The following is a 23,590-nucleotide window of genomic DNA, read 5'->3' as shown; positions in this document are numbered from 1 at the left end:
GCAAACTGGACATCTCATCCTCACGACTCCTTTGTTGTGCCTGAAACTGGATTGTGTGGCAGCTTCAGGAAATACGGACCTTCATGGTACTAACATGGCTGACATAAGTGTTGATGTCCCACAACATGGACATCTGTGTGGCCATTTCATAACATGGAGATTGACATCCATGTCCTGTTTTGCTCCATTTCAGTTTGTAAAATGGATGTTCATGCTGGATGTAATCGGTGTATGGATGTCCATTTTATAGTCATGGGACATGAGACAAAATTCAGTTGTGGATTAGGAATTGGTTATCGGATACAAAACAGAGGGTAGGGTTAAATGGCCATTTTTATTTATTTAAAACTGTTTTTATACCATTTAAAGTAAAAACTAAATGGTTTACATCAGTAAAAATATACATAAAAACCAAACAAATTAAAATCTCCATAATTAAATAGTTTCTTCTTTTCAGGTAACAGCTAAAAAATCACAATGGAATGGGTAGATGTCAATTGCTTGTTTATTCTTTCCAAAAATATGCAATGAAGCTACTAAGTGGTGAAAATATTGTTCACTTAACTTGTAGTGAAACTCTAGAATTTGTTGCCGGAGAATGTGGCGAAAGCAGTTAGCATAGCTATTAGCCATTATTAAGCTGGGCTTGAGGAAATCCTAGGATAAGCAGCATAAAATCTGTTTTACTCTTTCAGATCTTGTTGGATACTGAGCTTGATTGGCCTTTGGTTTGTCCCAGTATGGCGCTTTAAGATTGTAGTACAGTTGAGTAGAAATGTCGCTCTTATTACAGGAATATCATTGCTGCTTGACTAGATTTTAATTCATCTGGAATAGTGCATTTTACTTCTTCCTTTATACCCAAAAATATGAATACCCAACCTCCTCCTTGCATTCTCCCACAGACTGTTGGGAAGATCAATCTTTTCCAATAGAAGTGCATATGAATAACTTTAGACCCACACCTACCACTCGAAAAAGAGACAGAGAGCTAAAATCTATCCGACTGAATTTTCCTTCTTTTCCTCTATGTTCTACTAATTTCTCCTGTGCCTATCTCATTTCAGGATTTGTTAGAAATAAGGCCTCTGTACTTAGAGACTGGATCATTAGTAAACAAATTGCCTTCCTCTTTATCACAGAGACAATGACCCCAACTTTTGCAATCTGGGTTCAAAATAGTTCCCCTCTGTCGAGGAACCAAAAGAGGAGGACGTCTCGCTGTTATTCTGACTTTACAGTCTTGGACTCCAAATTAACTAACCATCTGGAGATACTATCCTGTAAAATAGTAAAAACGACGTGGACAATCCTCTTGTATTTGTTCTACATTCCACCAGGGAGTTGGATTTTTACGAATTTAGTTTTACATAATTCAGCTTCTGCACCATATAGTGTTTTATTGGGGGATATTAACTTGCATCTTGAAGCTGAGGATAATTCTGACACCAGAGATCTCAAAATATTTTAATATCACTGGATTATGTCCTTCCAAAATTTACCCAATCTCATGAAAAAGGTCATCACTTAAGGCCTCTTTTGCAAAGCCGCATGACAACAGCCCCGAAGCCCTTTAAATCTCTATGGGCTTTGGGGCCGCTAGTGCGGCTTGATAAAAGGAGCTCTTAGTAACTTTCTATTCAAAGAATGTCCCTTATCCAAACATTTCTCTAACAGATAGCTATTGGTGCCTGAACATCTGGTCAGATCATTTTATATATTATTTTAATTTGACTTGGACAAATCTATCAACTAGAAACCTACCTGTGATTAAAAGGGTTGTGACATCGAGGGGCCAAATCGATCCTATAAAATTTTGGAAACACTATGAGCAAATCCCAATATTTGGAGAGCCTAAGGAATTTTTGCATCATTGGGAAGGGACTTGTACTACTGTTATGAATGATATTGCTAAAAAAAAACCAAAAAACAACCCCAGATCAAAAATTGTCATCATAAGTTTAAAAATTGGTTTGATAAAGAACTTCATACTATGAAGCGTTCGATCAGATGGTTAGAACGAATTTGGATCAAATCTGGGGAACAAATAGATCGTGAGAATTGGAGGAAAAAAGTTCATATCTCATATTAGCCATCTAGTTGCTGAAGTATTTTTGACAATTGATGGATGATCGAATTTAAATTGAAACTTAACTCGGACCCCCCCCCATTTTGCTCTGCATCCTCACGCCTAAATTATAGAGACATCACTGACCATAAACATGATAACCTACCCAATCCAACAGACCATTAAGATCTTAGATGTAATTCTGGACCAGAATTTGACTATGAAGAACCAAGTGGATGCTCTAGTATGGAAAGGTTTTCATATATTATGGAAACCTCGTGCCATTAGAGCATATTTTGATGTTTCATCGCTCAGACTGTTGGTACAATCTTTGGTTCTGATCAGCTGGACTATTGTAATATTGTTTATTTGGCATCTTTATAGATTATGCATTATTGAGAACGCAGCGGTCTGACTTATTTTCAATTTGAAAACATTTGTTCATATTATTCCTTTTTTTTGCGAATAGTATTGGCCCGGGTGTTTAATTTTGGACTCGCTCACATTTGCAAACATTAAACATTCTAGATGCTCACATGGACTATTTTCTTTTCCATCTGTCAAAGGGTGTAAATTTAAAAGATATCATCAACATCTCCTGTCTTATCAAGCAGCTTCTTGGGACAAGGACTTAAATCTTTTAATTGTGACTTCCAGCACCTATTTAGGAAACATCAAAAACATATCCGTTCACTAGATAGTTAGGCAACTAAAATACTTCATCTAATTGTAATTATTTTACTTTTGTAAATTGCATAAAACTTAATGGTACTGCAGTATAGAAGTAAAAATGTTATGTTATATGTTATGAAGGACGTCCTTGATTTGAAAAAAAAATGATGAAAGATTAATGTTAGGAACAGAATGATATGAAAGGGGTCACATTAAGTCTTTTCTTTAAGATTTGATTCGTTTTAAACTCCTTGTTATTTTTTTTGTCCAATCCCCACTAATAGTTGTCTAAGGTGTTCTCTTTTGAGTATAAGTCTCTGGGTTTCTTGCAACAAGAGATTGTCTTGTGGTTTGTTTGTTTTTGAAATGCATAATAAAAATATTTTTTTTTATTAAAGCTTTTTTTTGTGTGTAAATGTACCATCCTATCATTTATTTATTGTAAGGCCTTGAAGTGAAGAAAGAGTCTGGATGAGTACGAAGGCTGATTCTCCTCTCACCACTAGAGCCATTCCAGCTTTGGCTCTGACTCCACCAGATCTAATTCTAGGGGAGGAAAAATAGCAAGGACAACTGACTATAAAGGAATTTATTCCCAGCATGGGCTTAGACAATACGGCTGCTAATCGAAAGCCCATCCATTCTCTGCACTTCTTAGAAAAGCAGGGCTGCTAATCCCACAATTCGATGATGCTTCTGCTGAAAAATCTCATTAGTTACAAAAATCTAGTGTGGTTTTCAAATGACAAGGTACTGGAGCTGTAAAGTAATTGTTTAAATATCCATTAAAGAGAATGAATTACACTTAGTTAGTTGGAAATGGTTTTGTCTGACCTGAAATCTAAAATCTCTCTTTTAGAAGGAATAAGAAACTGCTACAGTTCAGACTCACAGGGAGTGCGTTATTTTAATAAGCTTTTGGCCACGTAGCAATAAAGGAAAACTCCAGCTTTCTCATAAACTGTTATGCAAATGCTGCTCTTTGTAAGTATTAACATAATTTAGTGCTTACAGTCATATTCTCATTTCCAGTAATTCCAGTAGAATGGACTTTTTTTTTTCTCCGTTCCTAGCCTGCAGGACAGTCTTTCATCAAGAAGCCGCAATGTTTTAATAAGATGCCAGGGTATGCTTTGTTCAAGGCTGCCTGGGCCAATGACACAATATCTTTATTATGGAAAGAAACGAGTTCAGATAATAGGACATTAAAACATGTCTGTGTTCATAAATGGATGCTTAACAAAGAAGGGGTTTAGCAATACTCCAAGTGGATGCACAGCAGAAGAATCATGACTCCATTTTCCCCTCTTCACTTCAATCCTGCATTTTATACAAGCAACAGCTAAGAACTACATGACCACATGTTGGCCAACAGGAGCAAATAGGAAAATAATGACTTCTCACCCAAACCACTCATTCTCTGCAATGCTGGACAACTCAGTCAGTACAAAAATCACAGGAATTTCTATAGCAGCTATTACACATTTGACGTGCTTCTGAAACAGTTGGATTTCGATGGCTTTGGTCAGAACTGGGTAAAGATCTGCTATTTCCAAAAACTAACTGCTTGATAGGGAGATGATGTTTGAAAGAATTTTCACTGTTGTACTTTTAGGACTAAGGAACAAAAACAAATTCAAATAATGTACCAAATGGATTCTTGTAAGTACAGGCCTGCAAATCAGTTCCAGCATTTATGATACAGTATGTGCACATATTGGAAGAGCATGCATTGAATCCTAATTCCAGTCTCCAGCCTCTTCCCAATACTCACTTGTGCCCATTTGTTCTTCCACTTTTCCTGGCCATATCTCTGGAAATCCTTTAGTGCTGCCCTGTAACACTGCAAGTGCTTGGTGATATCACAGTAAGCTGTACCACTTCCCCTAAAGCCAGTGTCCATTTTAAACAGCCAACGCCTCACTTCCAGGTGATCGGTGATCAGCTGAGTTAGGGTGCTCAACATCTAGAGGTCAGACAGAGGTGTTAGATGAAGATGCAAAGGAGAAAAGTCTCAAGATGAGATATTAGTTACATTTAAATCTGATGCACCAAACAAATGCAATTCAGGAGAAAACAGTTCCAATTGCTCAAGCCTAAAGCTTTTTTTCACTTTGATTTTGTTTATATTTATGGACCCAACTCAATTGGAAATTTTTCTTCAAGATAAACCTTTATTAGAAAATGTTTTAGATACTAATCCAGAGGTTGATGATGACAAGTAACGTTAGATAGATTTTTGCCTGTTTGTTGAAAATGAATAATTTCTTTGGGATATTTTCCTATTTGGGTCTTCAGGTAACAATTCAGCCCCAATAATGTGGCCTATAATTTGAATGTTAGTTTTCCTTTTTCTTTCTTTTCTTTTGTGACTGACCTTTTATATGGACTATCATCACTAGGTATTCCAGATACTGTTCTTAGCTGTCTTCAAGATCACTCATTCTCACTCACCTTTTTCTAAGCCCTCTAGCAGCTCTGATCCAGTCCTTTGCTCTCTACATCCCAACTGGATTACTGTCATGTGGTCTGTGTAGGTATGTCTCAATCCATTTTCTTTAGATGACAGGATCACATCACTTCCCCTTTTCGTGGCTTTCGATACGAGCTACCATTGGCAGATGAAGGACACGGAACTCTGACTGCATTATGTACTTTATTAATTTGTTTGGATTTTTTATTTGATTATGGAATTTTTTTTCTAGCTTTATTTGAGTTATTTTATTGTAAATCACTTAGACATGGTACTTATAACAGATGTTCTTCGTAGAAGTACCCATACGTGGGGTGGCAACATCTGGAGGATAATGCTACAAAGGTGTATCCATATTTAGGCACCCAGAGGGCATCTATCTGCATAACAGCTACAATGCACACATAGTATTAGGGTGGTTATTCTAGAATACAATAGATAGAAAATAAATCACCCTCTATTGATACCTAGATGTCCACCAACTCAAGACCCCCCAGCTCAATTACTTAGGGGTACCATTACTCTGCCCTCACTGGTCCTAAAAACAATTCCTCAAAGTGCCTTAGCATAATACTTTTTAGTGGATGGAACTGTTTTATTGTTTTAGGAGACCATAGGGCTGATATTCAGACCGGCTACTCCCCACGGCTGGCAGTGCACCCAGATATTCAATGCTAGTCGGCCAAAGACTGACCTGCTTCTCAGGCGGGTCTATCTGGCCTCTAGACTTAGTTGCTGAGCCAATGAGTATTGACAGTGACTGGCCAGTCCTCTGACTGGGCTATTCCTGGCTCAGACCAATGGTCCATCTAGCCCGGTGGCCAATCCAGGTCACTAGTATGTAGCAAAAACCCAAAGAGTAGCTGACAGTCTCCTGCTGAATACTGACTGTTAGCCAGCTTAGGGGTATTTTTCCAGCTGGGAGCTGTTTCCAGCCGACTAACTATCACTGAATATCAGACAGCCTATGTTTCCTTTAGGAAGGAAATGTTCCACAAGACCTTCTTTTCCTGGGAGAAGGAAAGGAGCTGCTTTCAGGAAAAAAAAAAAAAGTCAATACTAAACAGTTTGCTCTAACAGAAATTTAAGATCTATGTTCCATGCTTTACAAATCTTTGGAATGGATGATAAACAAAGCTGCAGCCACCATATCCTATAATGAGGAGCAGTGAGAAGAACAGAAATGGGCTCCCTGCAGTGAGCAGCACGACCAGCAGCAGAGGAAAGACAACACTGCCGGAAGGAATTTGAGCACTGGCTGAAAGCAGAATCCCTACACATAGCCAGACGCTCACCTCCCTCATTCGATAATATGGGCACCACCACTTCCACACATGTACTTAACATGATTCTATAATGTAGGCTCACAATGGGCCTAATCCGTGCATAATGTAATTTTAAAAAATTGGTTAATTGGCGTGGAATTGAGCAAACCATTAAAAACCAATTTAAAATAATGATTTTAATTGATAATTTGCATACCACCTAGCAACACCCAAGTCCAGTCACCCTCTGAAGTCTACCTGAAAAGTAGGCGTGGTTAGAGATAGAAAATAGGTTTAGGCATTGCTAGGCATGCAAGATGGACATCAGTAAATTGGCCTAATACACCTCCCCAATGCTTAGCGATATCTAAGGATGCCTGAGCACCACTATGCATGATTCTATAAAGGTCAACCGCACAAACCAGCACCTAAAGGTTAGGCATGGTTAAGTGCCGTTTATAGAATCAGGCAAAAAAAATACACACAGGCTGCTCACTGTAGGTGCCAATTTATGCTAGCAGTCTATCACAGATGCCGGCACTTAATTTATGGGCAGGCACAAGCAATTTAAGTGGGCAGAAGGCTTTTCTGCTTAGTTATTCTATATACTCAAATATAAACCTGGATTTTTGGGTCAACATAATAGCCCAAAAATGGGGGTGTCACATTTTATAATTGAGTCTTCCCCCCTCTCAGACCCATTGTAAGGCCTCTCCCTGGGCCTGCTGGCCCGGTGGTGAGCTAGACCCAGAGCCAGAGCGATCCTGTTAGGCTCCTGCCCTCTGCAGTCTCACTATTAAAAATGGCTGACGCAAGTTTCCACAGTAACCTCAAGACTGCTGCGAGTTTGGCTTATATTCGTGTCAACGTTTTTCCCCCTTTTTGGGGGCAAAAAGGTTACAGATGGGTTTATATTCGAGTATATACAGTAAATCGCTTTGAACAGTGACCCCTTAAAGATTCCGAAAATAGCCAGTTGGATTGCTGGAATTAGATACATGCATGAGATAAATTTGCATATGTTGACGATCTGAAAACCCAGTTGGCTAGGTGTGTAGGACAGGGTTGAGAAGCACCCCTGAAGAGTGTAGGACAGATATTTCAGGTAGAGTCTGTTGCTAGAACACATACACTACCTGTTGTAAGCTGTAAATGTTGTAATCACCAGGAGGGGTTGGCATCCCTGCATAGGCAAAGATCCCTTTACTTCCAGACTTGGTGCTGTACAGTTGTGCCACCCTTGGCTCAGAGCCCAGCACAGGGATATTCAGTATGTCAGCCACTTCCAAATCATCCTGGTGAATGAGTCCTCCTACGATGTAGGCATCTTTCCCTTGAGTCAGAAATTTGATTCTCTGTAGGGTCCTTGGACTATACTTCAGTATAGTGGCTAAACACATGGAATGGCCCTGGGAAAAAAAGTGGATAAAGACTGGCAGTGATACAGAAGGAAGAGAGCATAGAACTGTTTCTAATCCATTAGTTGCAGAAGCAGTACGAGAGGAGACACAAATCGACAGGCCATGATCGTAGGTATGAGACAGGAAATAGAATCTTTAACATGTGCTCAAACAATTGCTTGTGCAAATATGTACATGCTCAGTTAGATAAAGTGACTATCATAATAGGGAGGGATCAAGGGAAGCTTGGTTGTGGTATGGGGAACACTGCAGGACTTTCAAACAGGGCTAAATCGCTGAAGAGAAATATGGCATCTTTAGACAGAAGTAGAGTGCTGAAGGGAGTATATGACCATGGCCAGTGTTAGACATTGATTGATTGATTGATTTTACATTTACTATGTACAGGACAGAATCTAAAAGTTTGGGGGAAAAAGAGGAAAAGAACACCATCATGTTCATGGGAAAGAAACATATCACTCACACGAGACACAGGGTATAGAGTGTAGAGACTGGGCTAGTAGGACGTTGATTCTACAGGGAATAACGTGAATGCATCAGAGACCCAAGTTCTTCATGCTAAGTAGACGAGAAGCCTTGGGTAAATAGCCATGTCTTGAGGAGAACTTTGAATAGAGAGAGGAAGAGAATTCCAGGAGGATGGACCTGTAAAGTAGAATGTTGGATGATGTGTAAACTCAAGTTGTGCCTGATGTGGTCCAGGTAGTACTAGATGAAAGTCGTTCAGTGAATGCAGAGGATGGGGTGGACTGTAAGGGATGGTTAGGTAGACAAGGGACACGAGGTCTCACCAGAGTCCTATTCAGAGGCATCAATATCTTGTTTTTCCTACTGGCCATACCTCTCCCTATGCAACCTAGCATCCTTCTAGCTTTCGCCATCACCTTTTCAACCTGTTTGGCCACCTTAAGATCATCATATACAATCACAACCAAGTCTCGCTCTTCTGTCGTGCACATAAGTTCTTCACCCCCTAAACTGTACCGTTCCCTCTGGTTTTTGCAGCCCAAATGCATGACCTTGCATTTCTTAGCATTAAATTTTAGCTGCCAAATTTCAGACCATTCTTCAAGCTTCGCCAGGTCTTTCTTCAAGTTATTCACACCATCCGGCGTGTCTACTCTATTGCAGATTTTGGTATCATTCGCAAAGAGGCAAATCTTACCTGAAAACCCTTCAGCAATATCATTTATAAAAATGTTAAAACATAAGAACATAAGAATTGCCGCTGCTGGGTCAGACCACTGGTCCATCATGCCCAGCAGTCCGCTCACACGGTGGCCCCCAGGTCAAAGACCAGTGGTCTAAATGAGTCCAGCCTGATCTGCGTACGTTCCAGTTTATCAGGAACTTGTCCAACTTTGTCTTGAATCCCTGGAGGGTGTTTTCCCCTATAACAGACTCCGGAAGAGCGTCCCAGTTTTCTGCCACTCTCTGGATGAAGAAGAACTTCCTTATGTTTGTACGGAATCTATCCCTTTTCAACTTTAGAGAGTGCCCTCTTTTCTCCCTACCTTGGAGAGGGTGAACAATCTGTCTTTATCTGCTAAGTCTATTCCCTTCAGTATTTTGAATGTTTCAATCATGTCCCCTCTCAGTCTCCTCTTTTCAAGGGAAAAGAGGCCCAGTTTCTCCAATCTCTCACTGTACGGCAACTCCTCCAACCCCTTAACCATTTTAGTCGCTCTTGTCTGGACTCTTTCGAGTAGTACCGTGTCCTTCTTCATGTATGGCGACCAGTGCTGGATGCAGTACTCCAGGTGAGGGCACACCATGGCCCGGTACAGTGGCATGATAACCTTCTCTGATCTGTTCGTGATCCCTTCCTTAATCATTCCTAGCATTCTGTTTGCCCTTTTCGCCGCTGCCGCACATTGCGCAGACGGCTTCATCGACTTGTCAATCAGAACTCCCAAGTCTCTTTCCTGGAAGGTCTCTCCAAGTACTGCCCCAGATATCCTATATTCGTGCATGAGATTTTTGTTACCGACATGCATCACTTTACACTTATCCACGTTGAACCTCATTTGCCATGTCAATGCCCATTTCTCGAGCTTTATTATGTCACATTGCAGATCTTCACAATCCCCCTGTGTCTTCACTACTCTGAATAACTTTGTATCGTCTGCAAATTTAATCACTTCACTTGTCGTACCAATGTCCAGATCGTTTATAAAGATGTTGAAGAGCACAGGTCCAAGCACCGAGCCCTGCGGCACCCAACTGGTGATGCTCTTCCAGTCTGAGTATTGTCCATTTACTCCCACTCTCTGTTTCCTATGCGCCAGCCAGTTTTTAATCCATGTGAGTATTTCTTCCGAAGTAGTCGTTCATGTTGAACCTTGTCGAATGCCTTCTGAAAATCCAGATATACAATGTCGACCGGGTCGCCCTTGTCTATCTGCCTGTTTACTCCCTCGAAAAAGTGCAGCAAGTTCATCAAACAAGATCTGCCTTTGCTGAAACTGTGTTGGCTGGTCCTCATCAGATTCGTCCGTCAAGGTGATCAATGATACGGTCCTTTATCAGCACCTCTACCATCTTTCCCGGTACCAAGGTCAGACTCATCGGTCTGTAGTTTTCCGGATCTCCCCTCAAACCTTTTTTGAAGATCGGCATAACATTCATCACCTTCCAGTCTTCCGGAATCTTTCTCGATTTGATCGACAGATTGGCTATTAGTTGAAGCAGTTCAGCTATAGTCCCTTTCAGTTCCTTGATGACCCTCGGGATGGATGCCATCCGGTCCCAGGGATTTATTGCTCTTAAGCCTATCAATCTGCCTGCATACCTCTTCTAGACTGACCGTCAACCCTGTCAGTTTCCCATCTTCATTTCCAGCATATAGCCTGATGGGTTCCGGTATGCTGTGTATATCCTCTTCAGTAAATACAGATGCAAAAAATGTATTCAGTTTGTCGGCGATTGCTTTGTCTTCCTTTAGCACTCCCTTTATTCCATGGTCATCCAACGGTCCCACCGCTTCCTTCGCGGGTCTTTTCCCCTTAATATATCGAAAGAGCGGCTTGAAGTTTTTTGCCTCCTTAGCTATTTTTTCCTCATAGTCTCTTTTGGCCTCTTTTACCGCCATTACCTGCATTGATGTTGTTTGTGCTTATTCCAGTTTTCATCCGTTCTTGACCTTTTCCATTCCTTAAACGAAGTTTTTTTGTCTCTGATCGCTTCCTTCACCTCTACAGTGAGCCACGCTGGTTCCTTATTCTTTATTCCTTATCCTCTTGGATCCCTTGTTGATACGCGGTATATATAGATTTTGCGCCTTGGTGACCGTGTCCTTAAAAAGGGACCAAGCTTGCTCTAGCGTTTTTACAGTGCTTATCCTCTTCTTAATCTTCTTCCCCACCATGAGTCTCATCCCTTCATAATTCCCTTTTTACGGAAGTTCAGTGCCATGGCCGTCGTTCTGGACTGATGTTTCGCCCCTGCATCCAGGTCGAAGCGGATCATGTGTTTCCCAGCGTCCCTTCTACTTCTACACCTTGTGCCGGACCTCGCAGTCCATTTAGAACACAATCAGTGGCATTACCACAAAGGGAGGGCTTGCTCCCTCAAATTAACATTTTTCTTGCTGTGGCTCACCGGCTGATGACCACCTTTTCCCCCTCCTCAGGTCCAGCAAACAGAACTCTCCAAGTTCTGCCGCAAGCAACAGTATTTCAAAGCTACTGTGGCCCTGGCCCCCACCTCCGTGCTGCTCGGCTTTCAAGCATACGTGAAAACTGAACATGTGAACTGTGGGAAGGATGGCAGTGACAACTCAGGGATATTGCCACCAGATGCATAGCTTGGAGATTTCTGGAGGAAGAGGTCTTCAGTTGATGGGGCTTGGAAATCCCTGCTTGTTCAAGCATTTATATTTTGCATTCAGGCGAGGAGAAAATTTGGCGCCCACCCATTTGGGGCTCAAGCCCTTTCCCCCAATTTATATAACTAGCTAGGCCACTACATGCAATACAAAAACCAACAGTGATATTCATACACATATTCCAAAGCTATCATATTCCATTAACTACATTTTAAAAAACAGCTTTTTCTACCTTTGTTGCCTGAACATTTTGCTTTTCCATTATCTTGGTCCCAGTTTCTCTTTTCTGCTTTCTTGTCTGTCTTCTGCTGTCCATTTTACTTTTCTCCTTTCTTCTCTCTTGCTCCATTTCACCACTACAACTGTCTAAAATATTAATTTTCCCTTTCAGTTATTTCTTCCCTTTTTTCTTTTCTGCCTCTGTTCATCCAAATTTTACCCTCTCTCACACCCTTCTCCTTAATTTTCAGCTACCTATCAATATCCTATCTCTTCCTAGTCCCTAGCTCTCCAATTTCCCATCTCACTCATGTCACAGCCTCCTATTTTTTCCATCTAATCCCCATTACTATATTTCTACTTCTGTACTCACTAAAGTTGTAAATCTATCCCAAATGTTTCAGGTGGCTGGTCCTTTACTATGGAACTCTCTTCCAGATTCCATTCATTTAATTTCTGATTTCCTGACATTTTGGAAAAGCTTGAAAGCCTATTTTTTCCAACATGGCTTTTCAAATCAGGTCAGCTTGTAATCTGGCAGTTATCTGGCTTTATTCATGTTAAGGTACAGATTCAGGGCTGTATGTTGTTATTTTATTATGATTTGTCGAGTTTTGCTTTAATTATGTATGTAATGCTGTTACCTGCATAGTTGTTGGATAAAATGATTTCTCTTTCAATTGAAAGGAAACTCTTGAATGAGGAGACCTAGAATGAAGGTGAAGGGGACAGATTCATGTGCAACCTCAGTAAATACTTTTTCACGGAAAGAGTGGTGAATGCTTGGAAGGGTCTCCCAGTAGAGGAAGTGAAGACAAAATGTATATCTGTATTCAAGCATAAGTACATTGGCTTTCGAAGGGAGAGTAGATGGCATGGCCTTCATTTCTCTATGTTTCTATATATGAAAGGCTCTCTTTCTCATCTGTGAGGTATTTTCAGGCACAGTTTGTAAAACACACACTCTCCCTCCTCCCCCTTTATGTGAAGTGTTTTTTTAGAAAGGAGCAGTGTCTGTGAAGTGTTGGGGGCTATATCTTGCATGAAAGATACTATGTCAAAACAAATTCTCCATCTTGTTAAACTAGTGTTTGCTTTGTGCCTGATCACGCTCCTGATAAATACATTATTAATAGCCGGCGAGGTTATGACCTCTGCTGTAGTAGAGCCATTTAAATTGATAAAAGCTGTTGAGGTGAGGCTCTATAATTGTTCACATCTTTACTCGGCTGCAAATGGCCTCATTGGGAATTGAACTAATTACAGCACATCTGTATTTATTTGATCCACTCTCAAGTATCCGTCTGTCACTCACAAAGGATGCTCACTGCCTAGAACAGAGCTTCATCCCAGCAGCACTTCTGGCACGGCGGGTGTATTGTGAACACAAATGAAGTAACCCATAATGGAATGGAAATGGAGAGGTTGAGAAACGCAGCAGCTGTTCTGCAGGACGGCATTACTCCTGCGTCTCCGGCTTTCATATGCAAAAAGAACGAGTGAGGCTCCTTGGGCTTGACACCGTGATTCTCTAGTGTTTGATTTAAAATAGCGCCTTTCATTCCAAAGGGAGCTTCAGTGCAGTTACAGTTTACTCAATGAGCAGAAAAATACAAGTGTGTGAAATAGAGAATGACACGGTGAGTGTTGTCACCAAAATGGGGATGTAAAAAAAATGGTCACCATGGGGACCCCGTGGAGCAGTGAATGGCCTTGTCCCCAAAGTGAGGATCACGCTGAAGATCGCGCAGTCCAGCAGCCCCCTCCCTCCCTGGCTTACTTTAATTTTCATCTTAACAAGCTACCGGAGCCTTGAAGTCACATGCGGCTGCAACTTCTTGTTTCTGGTGCGTCAGAGGAGGACTTTCTGGCAGCCACATAGGACTTCAAGGCTCCGGCGGCTTGTAATTTATTTTAAAATTTTCTATACCGTTTATAACTAAATGATTCACAAAGCTACTTACATAATTTAAAAACAAAATCATCATGACATACAAATAATCCTAAAAAATCATTTTAAAACATTATTACAGACTAAAACCATAATAAAAGTGGTCGTGAACAGTTCATCAGCTTTGCCAAAAAAAGGCAATTATTGACTAGATGAACGCATCTACAAATAGCTGGGTCTTGAGTAATTTCCTGAACATACTCTTTTCACGGCAGTTTTGTATTAAATCAAAGTAAGCCAGCAAAGGGAAGGGGGAAGGGAGGGAGGGGGCTGCTGGACCGGGCATAGGGGGGTGGAGAGGGACAGGCGCTGTACACTTTGGTGGGGAATATATGTGGGGGCGGGGACAAATTTTTTCCCCATGTCATTTTCTATCATCCATCTCTCACCCCTTCAATTCATTCAAAATGCTGCTGCCACGCTCACATTACCCCTCTCCTCACCATCCTTTTCCAAATACAGTTCAAACTCCTCTTACTGACTTACAAGTGCATTCACTCTGCAGCCCCTTAATATTTCTCCTCATTTATCTCCCCCTAGGTTCCCCCACCCCATGAACTCCATTCATCAGGTAAGTCCCTCTTATCTGTGCCCTTCTCCTCTACTGCCAACTGCAGACTCTGTCCCTTCTTTCTTGCCGTATCGCTGGAACAGGCTGCCAGAATCAAAATGTCGTGCTTTATCTCTAACAGTCTTCAAATCCAAGCTGTTATAAGCACATAAGCACATAAGCAATGCCTCTGCCGGGTCAGACCTGAGGTCCATCGTGCCCAGCAGTCCGCTCACGCGGCGGCCCAACAGGTCCAGAACCTGCGTAATAATCCTCTATCTATACCCCTCTATCCCCTTTTCCAACAGGAAATTGTCCAATCCTTTCTTAAACCCCAGTACCGTACTCTGCCCTATTACATCCTCTGGAAGCGCATTCCAGGTGTCCACCACCCGCTGAGTAAAGAAAAACTTCCTAGCATTTGTTTTGAATCTATCCCCTTCTAATTTTTCCGAATGCCCTCTTGTTCTTTTATGTTTTGAAAGTTTGAAGAATCTGTCTCTCTCCACTTTCTCCATGCCCTTCATGATCTCTTAACTCCTACTCTTAACTCCTACTCACTGTCAGATACTTTACCAGAAACTTCCCAAGCCTGTCTGTCCAAATTAGATTGTAAGCTCTTCTGAGCAGGGACCGTCTACTGAATGTGAAATGTACAGAGCTGAGTATGCCTCTCAGTGCCATGAAATGATAAATAGTAGTAGTAGATGGAGGGAAGCTTACTTTGAACTCCAGTGTTATGATCTTATAACAAGTTTATGCAGAAGAAAATAGCCTGATTGAACTTCACTGGAAGACTGAGTAGGAGTAAATCAGTGTAAAGACCAGAGGCCGGGAGGTTATGGTGGGTTCCAAACCATGTTGGGTGTTAGGCCCGACAAGGCTTCAGTGACAAAACTAACAGGTGAAATGAAAGAGGCTTTTAGAGCCCAAAAAAACCCATCCTTTAAAGAATGGTAAAAGGATCCAAATGAAGAAAGTCAGATGCAAAGCATTGATAAAGAATGCGAAAAAAGAATATGAACTTGCTAAAGAGGAAAAAACTCATAGCATCAATTTTGTTTAGGTACATTAAGAACATAAGAATTGCCGCTGCTGGGTCAGACCAGTGGTCCATCGTGCCCAGCAGTCCACTGCCGTGGTGGCCCTTAGGTCAAAAGACCAGTGCCCTAACTGAGACTGGCCCTACCTGCGTACGTTCCGGTTCAGCAGGAACTTGTCTAACTTTGTCTTGAATCCTTGGAGGGTATTTTCCCCTATAACAGCTTCCGGGAGAGCATTCCAGTTTTCTATCTCTCTGGGTGAAGAAGAACTTCCTTACGTTTGTACAGTATCTATCCCCTTTTAACTTTAGAGAGTGCCCTCTCGTTCTCTCTGCCTTGGAGAGGGTGAACAACCTGTCCTTATCTACTAAGTCTATTCTCTTCATTATCTTGAATGTTTCAATCATGTCCCCTCTCAATCTCTTCTGTTTGAGGGAGAAGAGGCCCAGTTTATCTAATGTTTCACTGTATGTCAACTCCTCCAGCCCCTTAACCATCTTAGTCGCTCTTCTCTGGACCCTTTTGAGTAGTACCGTGTCCTTCTTCATGTATGGCGACCAGTGTTGGACGCAGTACTCCAGGTGAGGGCACACCATGGCCCGGTACAGTGACATGATAATCTTCTCCGATCTGTTCATGATCCCCTTCTTTATCATTCCTAGCATTCTGTTCGCCCTTTTCGCTGCCGCCGCACATTGCGTGCACAGCTTCATCGAAAGAAACAGAAAACCTGTGAGGGAGTCCATGGGACTGTTGGATGATCAAGGAGGAAAAGGAGAGCTCAGGGAATTCTTTGCTTCGGTCCTTACAGAAGATGTAAGAGATCTACCTCAACCGGAAATTGATTTCAAGGGTGATGATGTGGAGCAATGGAAAGAAATCTCAATGAACTTAGAAGATGTTCTAAGCCAAACTGACAAGTTAAAGAGGATAAATCACTTGGACTGGATGGTACTGAAAGAAATCAAACATGAAATTGCTGATCTGCTGTTAGTAATCTGTAACCTGTCGCTAAAATTGTCTGTAGTATCTGAAAATTGGAGGGTGGCCAATGTTATGCTGATTTTTAAAAAGGGTTCCAGGAAGATCCGGGAAATTACAGCTCGGTAAGCCTGACTTTAGTGCCGGGCAAAATAGTGGAAACAATTATAAACAATAAAATTGTGGAACACTTGGACAAATATGATTTAATGGGCCAGAGTCAGCAAGCTATGTGGCTAGCACAGGGTTAATGCAGGAGGTAACCCACTCTAATAGGAAAATTAGTGCATAGGAACCTAAGAAGAGCCACCCTGGGTCAGACCAATGGTCCATCTAGTCCAGGATCCTGTTTCCCACCAGAGAGTGGTAGAAAACTGGAATGTTCTTCCGGAGTCTGTTATAGGGGAAAACACCCTCCAGGGATTCAAGGCAAAGATAGACAAGTTCCTGCTAAACTGGAACGTACACAGGTGAGGCTGGACTCATTTAGAGCACTGGGGGCCGCCGCATGAGCGGACTGCTGGACACGATGGACCACTGGTCTGACCCAGCAGCGGCAATTCTTAAGTTCTTATGTTCCCCCATGTAATCTATAGGAACATAAGAAGAGCCAATGGTCCATCTAGCCTAGGATCCTGCTTCCACTGTGGCCGATCCAGGGCACAGTACCTGGCAGAAACCCAGATGGTAGCAAGATTCCAGAATCGGAAAGAGTAGCAAGATTCCAGGCAGAATCTCAAACAATAGGAGAAGATTCCAAGTCGAATCTCAGCTACTGATTCCAGGGCAAATAGTGGCTTCCCCCAGGTAATCTATAGGAACCTAAGAAGAGCCAATGGTCCATCTAAGAACATAAGAATAGCTTTACTGGGTCAGACCAATGGTCCATCAAGCCCAGGATCCTGTTTCCAGGCAGAATCTCAAACAATAGGAGAAGGTTCCAAGTCGAATCTCAGCGTAGCAACATTGCAGCTACTGATTCCAGGGCAAATAGTGGCTCCCCCCAGGTAATCTATAGGAACCTAAGAAGAGCCATCCTGGGTCAGACCAATGGTCCATCAAGCCCAGGATCCTGTTTCCACAGTGGCCAATCCAAGTCGCCAAGTACTTGGCAGAAACCCAAATGGTAGCAACATTCCAGAATCCCAAAGATTAGCAGAATTCCAGAATCTGAAAGAGTAGCAAGATTCCATGCTAGTGATCACAGGGCAAGCAGTGGCTTCCCCCATGTTAGGCTCTAAAGCAGACTATTGACTTTAACTCCAGGAACTTATTAAAACCTTTCTTAAGCTCATCTACGTTAACCACTCTTACCACATCCTCTGGCAATGAGTTCCAGAGCTTAACTATGCTTTGAGTAAAAAAATACGGTATATCCAACTATTGGTTTTAAAAGTATTTCCCTGTAGCTTCATTGAGTATCCTCTAGTCTTTGTCATTTTTGATACAGTAAATAATTGGAATAAATGGCTATGTCACTCAAAGTCCAAATGATAAAGTTACAGTTTAGGGGGTGAAGAACTTATATGCACGACGGAAGAGTGGGACTTGGGTGTGATTGTATGTGATGATCTTAAGGTGGCCAAACAGGTTGAAAAGGTGACGGCGAAAGCTAGAAGGATGCAAGGATGCAAAGGAAGAAGTATGGTCAGTAGGAAAAAGGAGGTATTGATGCCTCTTTATAAGACTTTGGTAAGACCTCATTTAGAATATTGTGTACAATTCTGGAGGCTGCACCTCCAAAAAGATATAAAAAGGATGGAGTCGGTCTAGAGCAGTGGTCTCAAACTCGCGGCCCGGGAGCAACATACGGCCCGCCAGGTACTATTTTGAGGCCCTCGGTATGTTTATCATACTCACAAAGTGATCATATGTCTCTTTAGCTATAAATGACAATATTATTCCTAAGACTTAGCCAAAAGGAAAGATTTAGAAACTATAAAGAGTTTTACCTCATGCAAAATTGTCATTTCTTTAATAAGACATTAACTATTTTTTCTGAGGCCCTCCAAGGACCTACAAATCCAAAATGTGGCCCTGCAAAGGAAGCTCTGGAATGAGAGGGCATAGGATGAAGTTAAGAGGCGATAGGCTCCGGAGTACGGTAATCTAAGAAAAGATTGAAGAATGGCTGGACATGTTGAAAACAACCATGGAGATGATGCTGGAGGACCTTACTGGATTAGCACAAAAGCACACAGGTGGACCCTACCATCTGCTACCTAAGATCTGGTTGTTCTTCCCAATGTGCATCACTTTGCATTTGTCATCTGCCATTTGGATGCCCAATCTCCCAATTTCCTAAGGTTTTCCTGCAACTTTTCACTAACTTTACATTTGCAGATGACACTAAACTGCTCAATCACCTTAATTGATATTTCAATTTCCAGATCATTTATAAAAAGCAAACAAGATGCTAGGAATTATTAGAAAAGGGATAGTATACAGGACTAAGAATGTTTTAATGCCTCTGTAGCACTCTATGGTGTGACCTCTCCTGGAGTATTGCGCTCAGTTCTGATCTCCTTGTCTCAAAAAAGATATAACGGCACTAGAAAAGGTTCAAAGAAGAGCAACCAAGATGGTAAAGGAGATGGAACTCCTCTCATATGAGGAAAGACTAAAAAGGTTAGGGCTCTTCAGCTTGGAAAAGAGACGGCTGAGGGGACATAGGATTGAAGTCTACAAAATCCTGAGTGGAGTAGAACGGGTACAAGTGGATTGATTTTTCACTCCATCGAAGATAAGGGAACACTCGATGAAGTTGCAGGGAAATACTTTTAAAACCAATAGGAGGAAATATTTTTTCACTCAAAGAATAATTAAGCTCTGGAATGCGTTGTCAGAGGTTGTGGTAAGAGCGGATAGTGTAGCTGGTTTTAACATAAGAACATAAGCAATGCCTCTGCTGGGTCAGACCTGAGGTCCATTGTCCCAGCAGTCTGCTCATGCGGCAGCCCAACAGGTCCAGGACCTGTGCAGTAATCCTCTATCTATACCCTTCTATCCCCTTTTTAAGAAAGGTTTGGACAAGTTCCTGGAGGAAAAGTCCATAGTTTGTCATTGAGGCAGATATGGGGGAAGCCACTGCTTGTCCTGGATCAGTAGCATGGATGTTGCTACTATTTGGATTTTTGCCATGTACTTGTGACCTGGATCCACTGTGGATGGGATACTGAGCTAGATGGACCATTGGTCTGACCCAGTAAGGCTATACTTAAGTTCTTATGCAAGACTTCGCTTTCAGAACTAACTAGTTTTGTAATCAGTAAAGCATATTTGTGCCAGAGCATTAGTTAGAACCTTTCCAATTTCATTTTATGTCAGTAAAACTCACCGGGAAGCTGTTTATGGCTTCAGGGGTGAGGATTTTGAACCTGCCCTGCAGGTCAGTAATGTCTTGGGGGTTACCAGATCTGACAGCTGCCTGTAACCCCAGGAGTTTATAGTAATACTGCAGGGTCTCTTCTTGCAGCTCCAGTGGGCAGACATAGATGACATCCACATTGGCATCTAGAAAACAAAAACACTTTGCGTCATTACACAAGTTGGCTCCTCATTTCTAGAATCTTGTGCGCTTAGCGTGCAACCTTGCATGCATTCTGTTTCTATCTCCTTGGATCCAGTACACTTTCCATCTCAAACCACTCCTTTCCAAGTGCTTTCACCATGTCGCTCCTTATACTCCTTCCTGGGAGCTCTGTTCATCCCTTCTCCCCTACTGCCAACTCCATATTCTGTTCCTTCTATCTTGCTGCACCATTCACCTGGAACAGACGTCAAGCTCCGTCTCAAGCAGTATTCAAATTTAGGCTTAAAGTCCAGTTTTTGAGGTTGCTTTAAATTCTAACTCCCACGCACTTGTTTTATCATCATGAGAAATTTCCTAACTCCTATTTGTTTTAATTAGATTGTAAGCTCTATTGAGCAGGGATTGTCTCTTACATTAGCAGTAGATCTTCATACCCAATGAACCAGAATGGACAAAAGCAACAAATTCTGTGGTTGATGCAGAAAGCCAGGTGGTAGAACCACACACCGAAAGCTTAGCATAGATTAGTGAGAAATATTTTGCAGAAATGCAGTAAGCTAATGAGATGCAAATTCAAATCATACTAATCAGGAAAAGCCTGCTGGACACATGTGCAGAATATGACACAGAAAGATCTGTTTTGGAGATGATGTAGTCCAAGCCATTTGGCTGACATTGCCGCCTTTCCTCCTAAACCCTCCGCGCTGCCTCTTCCGTTCTCCATCTCGGTAAATAATCCCGTCATCGTTCCAGTCTCCTCTGCTCGCAACCTTGGCGTCATCTTCGATTTTGACCTCTCATTTTCTATGCAAACCGCTAAGGCCTGCTACTTCTATCTCTACAACACCACCAAAATTCACCCCTTCCTCTCTGAGCACGCTTTCGTAATCTCACGCTTAGATTACTGCAATCTACTCCTAACTGGTATCCCTCAGTGTCACCTCTCCCCCTTGCAATCTGTGCAAAACTCTACTGTGCAACTCATCTTCTACCAACCTCGCTACTCTCATGTCACCCCTCTCCTTAAGTCACTTCACTGGCTCCCTCTTCGCCTTCACATACAGTTCAAACTATTGCTGACCTACAAGTGTGTTCATTCTGCTGCCCCTCAATATCTCTCCTCTCTTCTCTCTCCTTATACACCTTCCAGAGAACTCCGTTTTTCAGATCAGCTGCTCTTAGCTGTACCCTTCTCCTCCATTGCCAATTCCAGCTTTGTTCCTTTCATCTAGCTGCCCCTTAAACCTGGATAAATTACCCGAGTTTGTCCGTCAAACCTCTTCCCTTCCCTTGTTTAAAAGCAGACTGAAAACCCATCTTTTTGATATAGCCTTCAATCCATAACCCTGCCCCCCACTGCTCACCAACCCAGCCAGCTGGTTAACCATTTCCCTCAATTGTATTTCTGACATCCTTTTCGTCTGTCTTGTCTGTTTAGATTGTAAGCTCTTTCGAGCAGGGACTGTCTTCTTTGTGACTCTGGACAGCGCTGCGTGCGTCTAGTAGCGTGAAGCGTTTCAATTTTGGGAAGCAGAGCTGAGATTGTGATGTCATAATGCCTCATTCCACCAATAAGAGCCAACCTCATCAGTGATATCACAATGGCTTGATTGTCCTGTACTCCCCTCTGCCCTCCAACCCAGTCAGCAGATTAACCCTTCTCCTTAATTGTATTCCTGTTCATCTTTCTTGTCTGTTTAGATTGTAAGCTCTTTCGAGCAGGGACTGTCTTCTTCTTTGTGACTTTGTACAGTACTGTGTGCGTCTGGTAGCACTATAGAAATAATTCATAGTAGCAGTAACGGCACCTTTGAGTGGAGGAGCACTTGGGGTACGTTGATGTTTTGGGAAAGAGAATCCTTATCCTGAATCCGGCTACAGTACCTCGTATCTCACAGAGCCGTCCCATCTGCAGGTTTTGTTGAAGGCCCAAGTCTCGGATACTGGCACGTAAGCCCTGGGGATACCCTGAAATGAATTATAATTCACTGTCAAGATAAAATCATCCTGAAATCAAAATAACTAATCAAAAACATTCAATATCAAAAAGTGCCAATAATCCTACAGATACGGTGGAGAAAAGACTTCAGTGTCACCAGGGATATATATTAACCTGTCTCAAAAAGTATTGACTACAAATAATTCCACTAGTCACTGAAGCAGGATACAAATCTAACACCCTCTATATGTCATATAATTATAGTCTTCCATTGTTTGGTGGAAAAAAGCCTCCGATCTAGATTGTAATCATCGACAAAAACCACCAATGATATAATAGTATTAGAAGTACATCAGATTTGTAGCCTGCTTCCGTGGCACTGTTCTTATCAAGTGGCTAGTGGAATTATTTTTTAATAAATCTAGGTAATTTAAACCACTGTTTGTAACTTGAATTAAGTTTGCTGATTTCAAAAAGTATTGAAACAGGAAACACATCCCAGGTCAGAAAAACTCCTTTGATAGTTCAAACATAATTCAGACATTTCGAACAAGGCTAGTACCAGGCAGACTTCTATGGTCTGGGCCACATTCATGGCTGGAGAGATTTGGAAGGGCTAGAGTGGGGCTTTGATGACAGCTAGGCTAGAGCTGAGCCGATTTCTATGGTCTACTCTGTACCCAGCAAAGAAAATGGCTCGGACAAATCAAGATCAAAATCATACCTTACTCTGTCAGTATATCTTGTTGGACTGTCATCTACTATGTTATATTTTAGGCTCATTCACAGACTGCCAGTCTCCTGATTTGGTGGTGTCTTCTCTGGTCACAGTCCTTAAGAAAGAGCAGGGGATGTTGGAGGTGTAACAGGGACAAGGGTACCTTTCTACATATTTGGTGGGAATGTTCTGCTATTCAATTGTTTTGGTTATTTATCACTACTACCTTGATTACTTGGATTCAAGATCTGGTTCAATATTTACCCCAGAGTTGTCTGTTGGGGTTGCACAATGTCAGATCAACTCCTTGGCGGACCAAGTTGGTTCGCATGGGTCTGGCGGCTGCCAAATGTCTCATTCTCGGAAGTGGAAAAGCAGCATAATGCCGACAGGAGAGGCTTGGAATCTTCAATTGTGCAAATTGGCGCAAATGGAATGCCTTGCTGCTAAACATGACGGTTATTTTGCACACCAGGAGTGGACTTGGAAGAAAATCTTTGCTTTCCTTTTTGTTTGGGATGAAGTGGTTGTTTTGGGAGGGGAGGGGGTGGAGTTGTTGGGGGGGCGCGTTGAAGAACACATGGTATGCCCCCTTTTCTGGAATTGAAGGGGGGAGTGGGGAAAGGGGTGTTTTCTGTTCTGGGGATTTTGGTGTGGGGGAATTGGAGCCTCACGATTTGTATGTTGAGATGTATTTTACGAAAACTTACTAAAAATTTAAAATGTAAAAAAAAGAAAGAACAGGGGAAGTTCCAGCTGGCTCACAATCTCTTAGCAAGGGAGTCACAAACGTTGTGCTTGGTGAGACGCTGTGGAGTTAGGTCTGCTTTTTAGCTATTGCCACCGCACCTGGACATTTAGAAACTGTTCTACTACCAAAAGAAGAGGGGCATTTTTGTAGGTCGTCTAGTAGAAAAAATGTCCATTTTCAA

At 42.0% G+C, this 23,590-nt stretch overlaps 1 protein-coding gene across 2 annotated transcripts in view; it reads right to left on the bottom strand.

Moving 5' to 3' along the window:
• IQCH (IQ motif containing H) overlaps positions 1-23,590 on the bottom strand; it is a 110,104-nt gene that overhangs the window by 43,245 nt on the left and 43,269 nt on the right. For both annotated transcript variants that reach the window (XM_033919667.1, XM_033919668.1), the window contains exons 11-14: positions 21,886-21,969; positions 19,807-19,982; positions 7,615-7,887; positions 4,515-4,706 (exon numbers count right to left, since the gene is read on the bottom strand). In XM_033919667.1, coding sequence (XP_033775558.1) covers positions 4,515-4,706; positions 7,615-7,887; positions 19,807-19,982; positions 21,886-21,969 — 725 coding nt within the window. The remainder of the gene's footprint in view (positions 1-4,514; positions 4,707-7,614; positions 7,888-19,806; positions 19,983-21,885; positions 21,970-23,590) is intronic.

Source organism: Geotrypetes seraphini, chromosome 14 (assembly GCF_902459505.1).
Source record: "Geotrypetes seraphini chromosome 14, aGeoSer1.1, whole genome shotgun sequence".
Taxonomy (NCBI): Eukaryota; Metazoa; Chordata; class Amphibia; order Gymnophiona; family Dermophiidae; genus Geotrypetes; species Geotrypetes seraphini.
Note: the sequence above shows the minus strand (reverse complement) of the source record. Positions and strands in the feature narration are given on the sequence as shown.